The sequence below is a fragment of the Haliotis cracherodii genome, unplaced genomic scaffold, assembly GCF_022045235.1.
Source record: "Haliotis cracherodii isolate W230 unplaced genomic scaffold, xgHalCrac1.p SCAF_28, whole genome shotgun sequence".
Classification (NCBI taxonomy): Eukaryota; Metazoa; Mollusca; class Gastropoda; order Lepetellida; family Haliotidae; genus Haliotis; species Haliotis cracherodii.
The window spans coordinates 4,144,615-4,161,598 of NW_027266284.1; the positions used below are offsets into that span (position 1 = coordinate 4,144,615).

General features: G+C 38.0%; 1 protein-coding gene across 1 annotated transcript in view; it reads right to left on the bottom strand.

Moving 5' to 3' along the window:
- LOC139473392 (polypeptide N-acetylgalactosaminyltransferase 16-like) overlaps positions 1-16,984 on the bottom strand; it is a 116,490-nt gene that overhangs the window by 35,236 nt on the left and 64,270 nt on the right. Inside the window, exons 4-5 of the mRNA XM_071255955.1 lie at positions 16,146-16,309; positions 8,590-8,688 (exon numbers count right to left, since the gene is read on the bottom strand). Coding sequence (XP_071112056.1) covers positions 8,590-8,688; positions 16,146-16,309 — 263 coding nt within the window. The remainder of the gene's footprint in view (positions 1-8,589; positions 8,689-16,145; positions 16,310-16,984) is intronic.

Genomic DNA, 16,984 nt, shown 5'->3' on the forward strand with positions numbered 1-16,984 from the left:
AAACTGCCTGGGACGCTCCTGAAACAGAAGCAGTCAATGTGTTAAACTGCCTGGGACGCTCCAGAAACAGAAGCAGTAAATGTGTTAAACTGCCTGGGACGCTCCTGAAACAGAAGCAGTCAATGTGTTAAACTGCCTGGGACGCTCCTGAAACAGAAGCAGTCAACGTGTTAAACTGCCTGGGACGCTCCTGAAACAGAAGCAGTCAATGTGTTAAACTGCCTGGGACGCTCCTGAAACAGAAGCAGTAAATGTGTTAAACAGCCTGGGATGCTCCTGAAACAGAAGCAGTCAATGTGTTAAACAGCCTGGGACGCTCCTGAAACAGAAGCAGTAAATGTGTTAAACAGCCTTGGACGCTCCTGAAACAGAAGCAGTAAATGTGTTAAACAGCCTTGGACGCTCCTGAAACAGAAGCAGTAAATGTGTTAAACAGCCTTGGACGCTCCTGAAACAGAAGCAGTAAATGTGTTAAACAGCCTTGGACGCTCCTGAAACAGAAGCAGTAAATGTGTTAAACAGCCTGGTACGCTCCTGAAACAGAAGCAATGTGTTCAACAAACCAAATACATTTAAGTTCATAAAATGAAAGAATACTTGTGGTGAGAGGGATGAGATACAGAGAACAGTGACAGTTAACTGACACAGTGTGGAGTCTGGAATTGGTGTTGTTTTGCTATCTGATTGGTTTAAACATGTGGTTAATTTAATTTTTTTAATATTGATACTTTCCTTGTTAAATTTTACTTTGTTCCTGTCTTAACATTTGAAAATATGTTCACCTGCAGAATGATATGAATATTGTATCTGGACAAAAACCTTCCCAAGTGCTAACAGGTTCTGTATTCTGTATAATAGCAGATTTGATTACCATGGAAACATATATGACATTGTGGACATCAAGAAAGATTCAACCAGTTAAATAAATGAGAATTCTATGGAGAACTTGCTTTTGATGTTGGAACCACCTGCATACTAACATACCAAATTTCATGAAATTACCTGCATAAATGAAAGACCAATTGTGCATAATAACTTTTTCAATATGATTGTTATGGAAAACTAACAATATTTTGAATGGAGGCAAACATTAAACACACACATCATCAATCTCATTCATTGCCTCAGTGGTCATTCCAGAATGAATTACATTACAACATAATTTTAAGCACTCTTTGCCTTGCATACCCAAAGGAACTTGTTTCAGCAGATATTTGAGACTGATTATCCTCATTGACGTTTGAATTCGGGGAAGACGTTTACTCTTGCTCTTGCCTATTGGAACAGTTAATTAAACATGACGTTCCTTATGCCTATTCATATTGGAGCTGTCTCTGTCACAACATATAGAACAGAAGCCAATCAAGATGGAGGTGACATTAAGAGTCTTTACAAATCACTGTATATAAAGTTACTGTGATGACACTAGGTCTTCTTGGCAAAAATGGGCAAGCAAAAATCATTGAAATCTTAACAGGTTTTCAAAAACCTTTCCACTTCAGGGTTCTAAGTAAGGCCACAATAAAATGATTATTAGATTTAAATTTTAAAAAAATTGGGCAGAATATGCTACCATGCTGTCATGAAATCTCTCCAAATGAAAGAGTGAAACTCATTCATGTGGACTTGGTGTCAACATAAGGGGACGATGCTCCTTCCTTTGCCTCTGTTCAGAGGTGTGCAGCAGAGTTCAGGAGGGGAAGAGGGAGACTCAAAGAGTCCAAGATCAGGAAAACCTCCATGATCAACTGCCACCACTAAGGTCAATGTTGACAAAATACATGACATTATTGTGGATGATTGACATCTCACCACATGTCACATAGCCAATACAATAGGCATCTCTCAGGTGATAGGTCTGAGGGATGAACTGGGCATGACAATTAAAGGTTTCAGCATGCTGGGTTCCATGGCTTCTGACACCTAGCCTGATCAGAAATGTTCCAGGTTCACGCTCTCATGGGAGTTTACATTGAAGCAGACCAAGCTGATTTTGTTGACCATGGCCCTGTAACCATGGATGATTCTTGGGTTCGTCACTCTCAGACAGAGACTAAATAACGGTCAAAGCAGTGAAAACATCTTACATCTGCTCTTCAGAAGAAGGCAAACTATTATGTTATTTCTTCGATTTTCTCTGATTCCAAATGAATCTTAATGGTGGACAATCTCCCGAAAGCATTAATGGCCAATATTATGCTAATCTGCTTAGGCAACTGCATGTGAATATTCAGGCGAAACATTGTGGGAAAACACACTGAAGTGTGTTGTACCATCAAGACAATGCACCTGTGCACAAGTCTGTTGTTGCCATGGCAGTAATGCATGACTGTGGCCTTGAACTCATAACTGAAGAAAAAACTGTCTGACAAACATTATGCAAATGCTGATGATGTCATTTCTGCTGTGGAGGACTTTCTACACCACCAGGAGGAGCCTTCTGCACTAGTGAGGTCCAGGAACTCCAGCATGGCCTAAGTGTGTGGACCTCAGATGGGACTATGTTGAAAAATCAACAAACAACCAAATCCACCACTGCACTCCATCATAGTTAGTCTCAGAACTTTTCAGCCACCCTCCTAAATACATCCTGGGATACTTGGTGCAATCCATGCCCTTAATCCCAAGTGTCACGATATGGCTCAAATATTGCTGATGTGACGTTAAAATTTAACTCACTCACTCACTCATTCTCCCAAGTGGGTGATGGGATGATGAAGCAAGTGTATATTACACACAAGCATCCTGAGTCAGTGTGATGAATTGCTTATAGTGTCACTCAAGAAATAACTTTGATGAAGAAAATGATGATTAGAAATATGGTCATGATTATTATGATGACAGCAAATTTTGATGACAATGAGTTAAATAGAAGATGCGATAATAATATTATTTCCTCTGACAGTGGTAATTTAATCAGTGACTCAAAAACTTCCTATAAAATAGCTTCAATAAAAATGAAACAATCATAAATAAATAATTCACAATTTGATGAAATCACACAGATTAATTCCATACATCAAAGAGATGATTTACTTCAGCTTGATGTACATCGGCAATCATGGCAGGAAGAAGCAGAAACCGAACACAAAATTGGGGTTATTCTTAAGAAGCTGAGCAAGAAATTCTGCTCGCATTAAATTGCAACAAAGAGAAATTCTTAAAATTGAAATTTACAGGAAATCTATTATTACCCCAAAAAATCAGAGACAAATCCTGTGTCAAGAGCAGCTGGTAACTACAACAAAGGAAGTTGCAATTTACGCTGCTAATTTGCATATTAAAAAAAACTAGCGACGGGCAAAGGCATAAATCTCGATTCATTTCAGCTTTCACTAAAGCCCCTAATTTCTTCATCCTGAAAATCGAAATAAACCACTATGCATCACGCTAAAGTTATGCAATTATAAAACACTTCTTGCCAACCTATCCAGTATTAGGGTCTAGCTTGTCATTATAAATTCTATTTAGATCCACTTAAAATATTATTTATTTCATAAACTCTGATTAGTGCAAAATGAATGGCAATAAACTAGTCCAAAATCTAAATTTACATTTTTTCACAATTACAAGGATCTTTCAAAAGTGACAGTTTATCTGAAAAACTATTCCTGAATATTAAATTTCATTTCAACTCAGATGAAAAAGTAGTATATTTTAAAGATTGTTAGGAAAATAATTGCATTTAATTTGATCCAGGATTGTATTCAGTGCCCCTACTTGACTGGGAATTAAAAACTGAAGCAATAAATTTTCAAATGTGGCACTGACAAGATGCTTCAGATTTTTCACAACAAAACAGGGAATAAATCAGTGTGGTAAGGAGCATTTAATGACTGTTTTGTTTTTCAAATCAATAACTTTTTCTTGGAATGAAAACTGTGAATTGTTAGATCCAGGATAAAATTGTTCCTGCATGTGAAAAATGTAGTTGAATTTTAATTGTCAAGTAAACGCTTTGAAACATTACAGCTGTTAGAAAAACAGTTTTGCATGAATACACAGGAAGAACCAGTATACAATAGAAAGTTCTGAAGCTCACCTATAGTTAATTGAGAATACCGATCTCAACATATACATAGATCCTTGACAATAAATGTGTAAAATCAGATGTGCAATGTCAACTAGCAGATAATTTATTTTTTTTCGATTTGCAGTGTAATTGATTGATTGATGACAAGTATTAGCACCTACAAATCTGAAAACATATAATATTTGTCAACCTTGTAAAAAACATTTACAAAAGTTATCAGTACTTATTGTAGAACTCTCTCTCTCTGTCCGTGAACAGCAGAATGTTATGCCGTCACCCTGGAATGTGATGATGCCATTATACAAAGGACAGACGTTCTCCTTCTGAGATAACTGAATCTACCTGGCTAGCAGAATGTGGGAAAAAAATAAATTAAAGTTGTTCTGATAAATAGTGACGTAACTTAATGTTATATTCATATGTAATATCCATTTAAGCAAGCCAAAGGTACAGTTTTTTTCAGATTTTGGATTCAGAAACAACAACATGCTTATCGAGAACAGTATTCCTGCAAAGTGAAAAGTGTGAAAGATTTCCAGTATACTATACAACTCAACAACTCATCTTCCAACACAGTCAAACCAAATTCATTCACTCATTCGTAATATTCCCCCAGTGTCTATGCTTCCAGTTCATTCCAATGTTCAAGGATAGTCTAATGTTATCTCAAACATCTTAAATTACAGACTCAACCAGTGTTCCCTGTGTGGGCAGATCATGGGCTCCTCACCCATTGAAAAGGGTTGGACTTAGTTTGGCAGGACTCTTGTTATATATTTGAGATCTTACATGCATACATCTTGGAATGGATGCAAATAATTTACATTGCCCTAAACCCTAGACTCTAAAATAGATATGACCAGGTCTAGACTAGCATTTAGACCCAGAAATAAAGTTATCTATAAAAAGAAACATAAATTCAAATGGAACACACCCTAGAGCTGAGGCAACCTAGACTTGCCAAATCATTATAGACTTGAGTTAGCCTCATTTTTGAATGTATTCTTTTGGGTCTTGGAGACAGCATATCTGCGTCCCTCCAAAGTCTTGTATCTGTCATTCCAAAATCTTTATGCCTCAGTGTCGAGGACATAAGTTTTATCATCATACAGTAAAACAGTTTGGTAAAACAATTATAAAAAAAGCTTTCATTCAAGAGCCCCTAATTCTATAGTATTGGTAAATAATTGTCTTGTTCATATCACCCTCACCTATTTTGGATTGAGTATGAATATATAAGGTCCTAGCTGTCTGGTGCTTGTGTGAGAGGCTAGACTGTATCAAGTGGTCTGGATCGGTAATATTTGGATGATTGCATGTCATCGTACCCTTACAGCTTGTGAAGTTCATCTTAACGTCAACCTCAGGTTTGTCTGGCCCTGATTCTTTACATGTCACCATTATACATATTTTTTGACTCCATGATACAGATTGTTTGACAAGTGAACAAAAACCCATCAATCACCCACCTACTTTCATTCTAATCTATCTTGCTTCATTTTTCTCCAAAATCAAGCATTTCTTTCTTTATTCCATTCTTTTTTTGATACCATCTCTCATTCTTTGCTCTTTCAATCCACTCACTACTATCTTTCATTCCACACTATTCCACTTACTCTGACCGCCTCTGTGGTGTAGAAGGTGGGGCATCTGTCTGGAGAGGGGAAGGCCAGTGGTTTGATCCCCTGGCCGCGTCATACCAAAAGTCCTTCACAGAGAGTATTTATTGCAATAAGGGGCTAAAACAAGGACTGGTCGGCTTGGAGTCAGCATACACTGTCTGAGTGAGGTAGGTACCCATGTTAAACTGGAGCTTGGTATCTCAGTGGGTTAGCACTATATAACAAAGTCCAGACTTGTAGAACCAGACACACACACACATGTCCATGCACATTGCTATATAAGTGAAACAATCTTGAATGCAACAGTAAATTTCATTTCACCTCACCTCCAAATCCACTACTTTCATACTATATCCAAATAGACACTCTCACTCCAAGCCCTCTCATTCTGTACTATCTCATGCCACCGTAACACTCTGACATTCCATCATTAACCTTCACGACCATTCTTTACCAAAACATTCTTCCATATTTCTAAAGGGAATGGAAAGTGTCACATGTGTATTGATGCCATAAAGGCAAACATTATGTAAATTATGCTGCTAACCCAAATGAAGTTGAGGAGGAATATTGCGAGGGATCATCTGTACAACACAGCTCTCCAACCTGATTTGAATAACAGAAAGGTGCTTGTCAAGAGGGAACCATAAAGTGACGGCGGCCTCCACTGAAATGTACAACTGAAATTGACGTTCCTTCACTGATATGGAAATACATGGCAAATACATAAAACTCCTGTCAGGTTTTACAACACAGGTTCAATGTCAGATCAGAATTAAACCGTTTAACTGACACTCAGCTTTCTATCTGGCAACCATAAAACTGGTTTACAACTTGAAGTCTGACCTTGCTGTCCCGTATTTAGCAATCAACGAGTGGGATATAACATAGTCATCCAAACTGTTGGTATTCCATGTCAGAAATAGATGAGCATCATTTCGTTTTCTTTGTGGAAATTTGTAAGCTACTCATGAAACGTGGCAGTGTTAGGTTCAAGCTACAGAGACAAATGACTAACAAGTGCTGGCCAAAACACAAAATTCCAGGAATCAAACACTGATCTAGACATTGAACGTGGTTATGTTCTGTGCTTTTAGCTGGCCTCTCAGTGTGCTTTCAACTCCACAACACTGAGTTGATGTGAGGATTAAAGCACTATAAAGGTTATTTCTTATCATTACTATTATTTATATGGGGTCTAGTGTTGTTACCATCCCCATCACCATCATCATTATCATTATCATTTTACATATGTTATGATAGGAAATATATCAAATCAAGATGGACAGATGAAGTCTTCCCAAGTACTGACTAGCGATGGTTTATCTCCCAGGACCAATTATCACCAACTCCCCGTTAGAGCGCATATGTGATCGCATCACACTTTACTTTTGCTCGTTTTATTAGAAGAGAGAAATATGTATCTGAAAATGATAAACAAAACGGGCTCTTGTGAAGAAATATTTAAAAAAACAACCCCACATAATCACCTTTCTCAAGTACAACTTCAGAAAAGACATGCGGGCGATGTCATGTGACCAATTCACGTGAAAATGTAAATCCAACATGATGATGCACCTTCAGTTCAGTCATTGCTTGCTCTCTGTCTGTCATTACTCCCCCAAAATACAATTCTCAAACCTATTTGAGCTATATTTTTAAAAATGCATCACTTGTATATATTGTACAATCCATAGTACATAGTGTTATTAAGCATGTGTAAATCAAATTTTGAATATTGTTTTTGTCAGTTTGCAGATGACAAATTGATAATAACATTTCTTATTCATTTTGATGAATAAAAAAATTGAGTGAGATAGCCGAGATACTAAAAAATGTAATTTGTATAACTGAAGCGGTGCTTGTGATCACATGGCACATGCTGTAAAGATGATGGAGATAACTGGTACAGTAAGTCAACGGGAAAGTGCCTTTTCCCACTGTTTTGATTCCCTATTGTAGCGTTATAAAAGAATTTGCTCATAGTTTCACAAAAATTAAAGTAATTGGTACAGTCAACTTTGTACACGGAATATGTCAGAAATAACATGAAAAAAATGGCAATAACTGGTCGGTGACCAGTTTCTGAGTTACAGTCATTTTGATGTTTGTGGGTCTATATTTTCATTCTATAAAAAAGCTGATAAGAAATTAGACATACAGCACACCACTTCAGACAGTTTATTAAAAACAGCAAGTTCAGCTCGACAAGAATCACAACAGCTACTCTTTCAGTCTATATTAGGCAATTTTGGCTCTGATTTGAGTAGCTGTCAAATTCACTCCCAGGTCGCATTGTGTAAAACCACCAGTTATAGATGCCACGTCAAGCTGGCCACGACAAGGGTGTTATGAGAGTGAGATAATCGGCCGTACATGTCATGTCATGCTGAAAGGAAAATTGGCGGAAATAAATCCTTCGTCAATTTCACTGTCAGTTCCATCAGAATATTTTTAGTAAGGGAACCTCATCAATAAAGTTGTACCGAGCAGGAGTGTTTAACTGAGCTTATTTGATAACCATAACAAGACAAAAATCAATAACACCCAAATCCCCACATGCTAATAACCTTTACTCCACTTGCAGCTCCGTTCAAACTACGTAATTTCAACCCATTCCTATGACGTGAAGTTATCTCGAAATCCCCCTCAGCTGAATGCTCTGTCATTATCTCTTTGACTGGTGGTCACAATATTACAATGAAGGGTTTGACTTCACTGTCGGGTAGCTTCCTTTTGTGTCAGGTGAAATCGACAAGCTTGTCAATTGCAGCGCTGATTGGCTGCCATTCATCTACCTCCAGCTGATCAATGTATAATTAGATATGGCATCGCTAACGACGTATTAGTCAAGACATAAATTGCCCGCTAGCTACTTGCTCATTATTGAAATTCAGAGCTTTCCCCGCCATGACTCATGTGTTGTTCACTTACCAAGAAGGCGAGCACGCACAAGCCCCTGACGTCCAACTGTCCGAATCAGAGAAACCTTTGGCCATTGTTGAAAAGTTGTCAGTAGTTCATCAATGTTGCCTGAAAATACAAAAACAGTTGAAACAGTATATCATCATGCGTCTTTATCAAAACTTTTTTTTTAAAATTTTTACATGTTCCATTTATTATACATTATTTGAAAGCAAATCCTATTTTTTTGTTATTTTCAACAAAGGTGTTTTAAAAAAAGACATATTTTTCTTGCATTTTGTATATTGATATTAATTTCCTTTTGTAGATAGAGGTCAGTACCCCAACAGAGATTCCTTGAGCTAATAGGTTCCAATACTAATACTTGTGATAACAGCCATCAGGGACTGTGGTTGCGATGTGTGTCACCTGTCTGATTGTGTAGACTCAAGGTGTAGACTATTGATAATGCTTTAAACTTCCGGTTTGTCAGGTTCAGATTCCACTATTCACCCCCACAATGATACAACTGGAATATTGCTGACTGCAGCATAAAACAACATTCACTCTCTCACTCAACAGCTTTCTGCAGCACATGTTTTAAGAGATTACTAACAGGGTTATAAAATGAATGAATAAAATGTGCTGTCCTGGTTCTGCACAAGGATACAATAGAGACATCTGCTTGTCGGGGCTGTATTCAGGAAAGACAGACATTCATTTCTCAGATGAAACTCACAGAACAACAAAGGGAAGATCAATATTTCAGTGAGACTGGGAGAGAAAAGAGGGAGGTAAAAATGCATTTCTTGTTGATCCTGTGTTAGGATTTCACTTGTGGAGTTGAGTGCAGGGATGAGTGCAGCAAAAGTCCAACAATAGAGATGTCCCCACAGACAAGGGCAACATCTAAGAAAAATGTGGAAACTATTCTAAGGGGACAGACACAGAAAAGGATACTTCTCTTACAGAAAGTCACTTAAAATGAGATGTTTGCTCACATGAAAAACAATTGCTTTCAAAGAATTTATATCAATTTAAATGAGGTCATATTAAGAAAAAATATTTGTTTTAAAGGAGCTAATTATAAAAAGGTTTTTAAAGGTCTTCTTATGAAAGACATTTGTTTTATAGCTCATATTACAAAAAAAGGAGGTCATATTGAAAAAAATAGTTACTTCAAAGGAATGCTTATACCAGTACTGAGATACATTAGATTTAAAAGAAAGGTGTATGCTTGGGAGGTTATCACAGAGAAGACAGCTGAAGGCTTTTGAGGAGGTCATCACAGAGGGAAAAGTATATGCTGTCAAGGGCGGCTATCACAGAATAGACAGATTTATGCTTTGAAGAGGTCATCACAAAAAAAGATACAGTTCTTTCACTGAATATACGAGGGGTGGCTGAAATGTTCTCAGCCTAACTACGAAGGATGTATAGCACACCCTTGCAGTTAGTATATTATTGAGTACAATACTTTCCATGCTAACAATATGGCTGAAATAATGCTGCTTACAGGCTACATTAGAACGAACATACAACCAGGCAGCATGTTTCTGCAGACATCAAAGTGACTAGGTATTCTCTGTTGATGATAATTGACAAAATTTGCTACCACACATCAAATATCTCCAAATGAAAGAGCCAAACACCAACAGTCATCCATGTAGACTTGGTGTCAACTTTAGGGGACAATGCTCCTTCCTTTGCCTCTGTTCAGAGGTGGGCAGCAGAGTTCAGGAGGGGAAGAGGGAGACTCAAAGATGATCAAAGATCAGGAAAACCTCCATGATCAACTGCCACCACTAAGGTCAATGTTGATAAAATATGTGAAATGATAATGGATGATGGACATCTCCCACACGTCACACAGCCAATACGGTAGGCATCTCTCAGGTGATAGTTGAGAACAGTCTGAGGAATGAACTGGGCATGACAAAGTTTCAGCACAGTGGGTCCTACGCTTCTGACACCTGATCAGAAATGCTCCAGGTTTATCATCTCTCATGAGAAATTATGTCATTTTGAAGCAGACCCAGCTGATTTGGTTACCATGGATGAATTTTGGATTCTCCACTATTACAGCCAGAGACTAAATGACAGAAAAATACCTCCATTTGGTCTCTCTTTACAATCGTCATGATATGGCTGAAATACTGTCGATGTGACATTAAATATTAACTCACTCACTCACACTCTTTACTATGTTAGATAACTACAATGCCCTCTCCAAACCGAACTTATTCAAGTACCATTTTCTCATTTAGAAGACAGCTGCCATGCTTCCATGTTTTTCAACCATCCCTGGCACTTTATTTTGCCTTGTTGTTCTTGTAATTGAATCATCTTTTGACAAAGTAATTGCAAGTTGTTCATTACTGCTGTTTATTTTCATTTAATACATTATTTGCGGGACGCACCTCATTTTTTTCTTCTCCATGTTATGGACCAAGGCTGTTACGACCCATTTTCCATATAAAACAAATTAAGTCGTGGTTGATGTAATTATTTGGAAATGAAAATATAGCAGCGCACGTTAATTTCATCAGTATGGTGCTGGTCGCATGATGTACAAGGCTTTGCTGTGTACTTAGACCATGTCAGTTGCAGCAATTGGATTAGTTTTGCCATTTCAGAGAAACACAGCATATAAATACCATAATGGTTTTGGGTGGCAGTAGATTGTTCTTGTGTAAATATCAGCAGACATAGCAGATAGATTCTTAGATAAATATCATCCAGCGTGATTGACGACTTGTCAAAATAACATGTAGGCTTCACACTGGGCCGGCCCCTGCTATATGAAATGACTGTATACAAGGGGTCTTGTCTGTTGGTCGGGATGCACATGCTGTTGCTATTGGCCACTTTCATGTTCTGTTTCATCCTGTCTATTTTTGAGTTTTCCATTTTCACAGAATGAAATACATATGGAGAATCAATAAGCCACTGAACAAGAGGGCAATGTTTAATTGCTTTTGTAAATTTTAATACATGTATTTCATTGACTTGGACTGCTTAACAAACCAACAAGAAATATCTAAACATTGAAGTGTAAAGGAGCATACACTAAATAAGAACAAAACAATGGTTTCAACAATGCATGACCAATTTAAAGATTGTATTTGCATTTTGTTAGAATCATCCAGTCAACTGCATTTAGCACAGATTTCTTCTGAACATGTCACTGTTATTCATATTACCAATGTATATCTATTTCTATATTGTAGTAGAGAAGGTTTAACTTAATGCTTTACAGTCCCTGCCTCATTCATTGCAGAAAACCACTAATTGTGACATCACAGTTCTGTGGGTATGCATATTCTCCTCACAGCCATATTTGGTTCTCTATACAGAAAGTAACAAATGCGTCATGAGCTGCAGTGGAGCTCTTGTTTCACAGACTGGTTCTTGTTAGAAATGGTGTGTATGTGTAGAGATTATTGTGATTTATATTTGGGAATCTAATTTTAGCTGATAGCCATGTTAGGATTTTCCTTTTATCAATTCTCATATCTCCCCACATGTAGGAACAACAAATGACATTTTCTAACTTGTATTTCCATTTTTACTATAACCCAGAAATTGTTTGGTAACACATAGGAAAATCCATCCTGCATCATCTGTGGAGCAAACCCTCACTGTAGCTGATGTATAACATCCATCAATATACATGTGACCCTCCTACTAACTGGGATGAGTGAGTGCTGTTTCATCCCAGTTTGTAGGAGGGTAATATTACGGTAGGCGATAAATCGCAAAGAACAATGAAGAACGAGGCGTGGTTGATTTCACAATATGACATTGTTCTACCATGACATCATTTCTGGAGAATCAAACATACGCTTGCAACTTCATGACGTCACATATTGGATGATCTTTTTATTTAGAGGGAGTGTCCAGTGAGTTTTTCCCCACAGATGTAGATAGGCAAGGCAGATAAACGCAATGGCCTAACGATCGCTTGCAAAAGCAGGAGCGATATGACAATCAGTATTGGGAGAAAAGGTACAAGTAATCGACTTTGAGAATAAGTGGGAAATACCCACCTGTGCATAAAATGAACTTTACTGATGTCAGATTCTATTGAGGGAGTCATCATTATTAAAATATGGGTAAATATTTTGAAAGCTTGTACATTTTATCATCATCCTCAAAGGGGATGTACATAATGTAAATATCTCATATAAGAAATAAACGACTTGTGGTCATTGTTTATCATACAATAAAATATTGTAGGGAGAAAAAACACTCCAGGCTGTGCCCTTCATGGTTTATTTTCCCTGCAGTGTTTTATTGTACGATAAACAACTCCCACTCATCGTTTATTTCTTGAATACAACAAGCATAAGGCTCTTGATACTTTGAGTAATTCACAATACTGTATCATCTCTAACTAAGAATTGACTTTCACTTTGTGTGAGTTCATTGGACTATGCACCTTCATAAAGTGAGGGTCAAACTGTATGATGTCAGCGCTTGCTGTCAGTCTAGACACAGATCGAGTCAATACTACGGAAGTTTGGATGTGCATTTCTTTGATTTGTTCACTTGGATGGGTGGTAGCGAGGATATTCTTGAACAGGCATTTGGTCAAGCTCTCTGTCTTATCACAATGAATGCTAATTAAAACACTAAGTTCAAGATTAAAGATCTAAATGACCAGAAACAATGCTTGTGTCTGAATTCATCACAAGGGAATTCCCAGGGTTTCCACAGGGATGTGGAAGCAGTCTGTAAGTGTTTACAGTATTTCAAGAGTACAGTCTCATGAAAAGACATGTGAAAAGTGTTGTTCATACGCTTTGGTTATGAACGTCAGTTACACAGTCATGTGACTAGCCTATCATCCAATGGAAAAGCCTATATCATGTTACTGCAAATTAAACAATTTTTCCAATGTAGATCGAAAAATATGTGTGTATAGCTGCTTTGGCCATTTTCAATCCACATGCAAAATGTCTTTTGAAGATCTACAAAGTTTCACAAAACAATGGCTTCACATTAATAGACTCCAATCTCGAATTATCCAGTGTAATACATCTCCATTCTAATTATGATAATACCCTGGAACCATTCTCAACCACAGCTTCCTCTCAGATGTGGCGTCACCTTCACCATCTCTCTTATTCTTACCCCGGACATAGCACAGAATTTCTCTCACTCATGTAATCTGAGTAATTTGATTGATCTGCCATATTTAGCACTGTGTAATGGAAATATGGTCCAAAATAAAGCTACGGTAGCAAATGGATCCAGGGAATGTATCATAATAGAATAATGACATGATACACTGCATAACCAAGGATGAATGTCCTCATATCAAGCTCAAATCTTCAAGATGAAAAGCAAACATATGATCAACTGTGTCAACCAACCTTCCTGGGCCTTGAGGCCATTGAAGGCAGATTTTGATGATCATCAATAGTATCACAAATCAGTTTGGAAGCAGCAGTTGGCTGAGATAGCATGTTTATGACAGTAAAAGACCACCAAACCCGCCCAGAAGACCCTCCCTGGAATATGCTGCTCTTTGTTTGTCCAGCTGCTCATCGCCACCCTTGGACTACCATTGTTTGTTTGCAAGCAGGGATTATTTTAGTAACTAAATAACGATCATCTGGGGAGGAATTATTTGTGGATACTTGGGTGTTGAAATACGGGATGAAGACTGCAAGAAAAACTAATATTTTTACAAGTGTTTCCTGTCTGGGGATCACTTGGGTTGAAAATAGACGGAAGAACTTTTTTATGAGGTGATATAGATTTTTATCTGGCATATTTACACATGATAAGATTTATAGATGTAAAGAGAGCCATCTAATGGCTGCACACGCTTACACACGGGAGGATATGGTTGAGGGGCATTTGATGCCAATGTGCTGTTGGGATAACAGCACATCGGTATAGGATTGTCTCATATCTGCTGATGTTATTTCAAGATTACAGATAGGGTCCTGAAGAAGTAAACAGACAGAATACTGTTTTCCTCACAACATGCCCCAGGTAGGAGGACATGAGTACCTGTTATGGACTTTGATAAAATGCCAGCCTGACCCTGTAGGAATAGCATAAAAATTTCCTTTTTCTGTTAATTAGAACAGCCCTTACAAATCATATTTCTAGAAACGGCAATATCAGAATATGAGTTTTTTCCATGTGAATAATTTCTGAGACGAATGACAATGATGATACCACATGAGTGTATCCCATATGGATCTGCCATCATCATCAACCTCGCCCTGTATCAAACGGTTCAGTGCAGATTAGGAGAGAACTTTCAAAAATATCATTTTACATGAAAGCATAATGCTGCAATGAGAGCCAGCAAGGGTCAGTTACAGGGATGGATATTGCCAACAGGCCCACTGCTCCCTGTAGGGGGAGGCCTGGAATGAACCATGGAAGGGCCAGACAGGCCCCTGAGAGATGGACTAGGAATTAAGTACTTTTCACTTAGGAATATCTGCAAAAGAGACTAAATACAAAGCCTTCTGACTAACGTTTTATCATGTTAACAATAATCCTACTGCATATAAGTAAAACAAATGAATTTTCAAATTAATAGTGACAATTTCAACGACAGGTCATAGTGAAACATTTGCAAGATGTCAACAGCATGGATAAAACAAATGCCACTGCTTGCGCATGTGCAGAATTGGTCTTCTGGTAATACATGATGCACCCTTAATATTTTAATTGATGCATGATGTACATGATTGATGTTGCCCTAGAAACATTCATATATGTCTAATGACAATTAGGAACAGTTCTTGGTTTGCCATTATCAACTATCCTTGAAGTCTTGAAGCCAAAAGGGAAACACGTCATGTTGATCATTTACCTTTCTGTTTCTCTTGAAGAGATACGTGGACATGCTGTTATTAATTCTAGCAGACAAAAGTCAGAGGTAAGTCCCGAACTAGTTCCACAGGTGCTGAATTAGTCTGTCTTACAGACCCTGATACAAATATATATCAAATACAGCCCATGCAAGTCTATAATGTTTGGCAAGTCTAGATTGCAGCAGAATCAGATTTGATACTTACTGCCATCTAAACTGACCCCCTGCTGGTAGGGTGTGTGTTTGGGGAGATGTGGGGCAATAAATTTTCCTGTCACACACACTTTCAATGGTATGCCAGTGATGGGTGATAGGATCCTTTACACTTGTCGTAAAATTCCAAGAAATTATAGCTCTGCAGATTTGTTTAGTCTCTGAAAATGAAGAGAGTCACAGGGCTCCCTTTTATTATATTTTTATTAAGATAACTAAACAACTGTTTTTTCTGTATGATATGTTCATTTCAGACACTAGATGTTAGTCTAGTGCTGAATCAAGGGCTCAGTGGATGGGTTACATTCTGCCATCATCTAATAATGCCATGGCATCTACACTGGAATTCTGTTGCAGTAGTTGTATGTCTGCAGTCAGCAGTATAAAAAGTTCAGATTTTGGGACAACTTTTCATTTCTTTAGGTTTGGGTGATCCATTAAACAAAAACGGCATCGCTTTACGATGAAAATAGCAACAGTCGATGGACTGGAAACATAATCATAGACGTATGACAACATTGTCACTCACCCTTAGTGCTGTTGTCATCAACTAGTATGACCTCCTTCAACAGTGATGGTGGCGACCTCGTGATGACGCTGTTGACTGTCCTCAGCAAAACCGACGCAGCCTCATTGTGGAAACAGATGATGACACTGGCAGTGGGCAGATCAGATAGAGGCATGTGGGGGCAGCTGGAACACAAGGCATGCCATGAAAGAGTGAGTGAGTGAGTGAGTGAGTAACATCACTTTGAACAGTATCAGTTGTGTCAACTTATTGCAGAGGAAAGTCTGAAACCCATGAGCACAGGTATGGGGCTGGCTGGCAAACCTAGAAATATAATCAAGGCGACTCAAGAAGTCAAGTCCATGATCATAGGTTTCTGGCGCACATAAGGGACAGTTTGACCATCAGCTACAGCACCGTTCTAGTAACCTGCCCTACAAGGGATCCAGTGTTAAATCCGTATCTCACTCCGTCATGGTAGTCATGGTAGTTGTAATAGGTCTGGAACAGACAGGTTAGAAGCACACTGCAAACTGGTTTAACATCACTTTGAAAAACATGCTAATAATAGACTAACTTTCAATCTGATGCAGGTCATGAATATTTCATTACCACTTTTGTGAAACCCATAAGTTGTGGTGGTGATACCAAAGATCATTATCAGAGTTAATGTAGGATTCAAAGTATTAATAAGCAGATCCTGACATTGCTAAGGGATGCAACTCTGCACATTGACTTATGATGCCTTAATAGACAACTATCAACTGTATGGAAATGGATATAAACACACTCAGCAAAAAACTTCATGCTAATACAACAACTAAGCTTGTTATGTCCATACATAACCATACTCACTCACT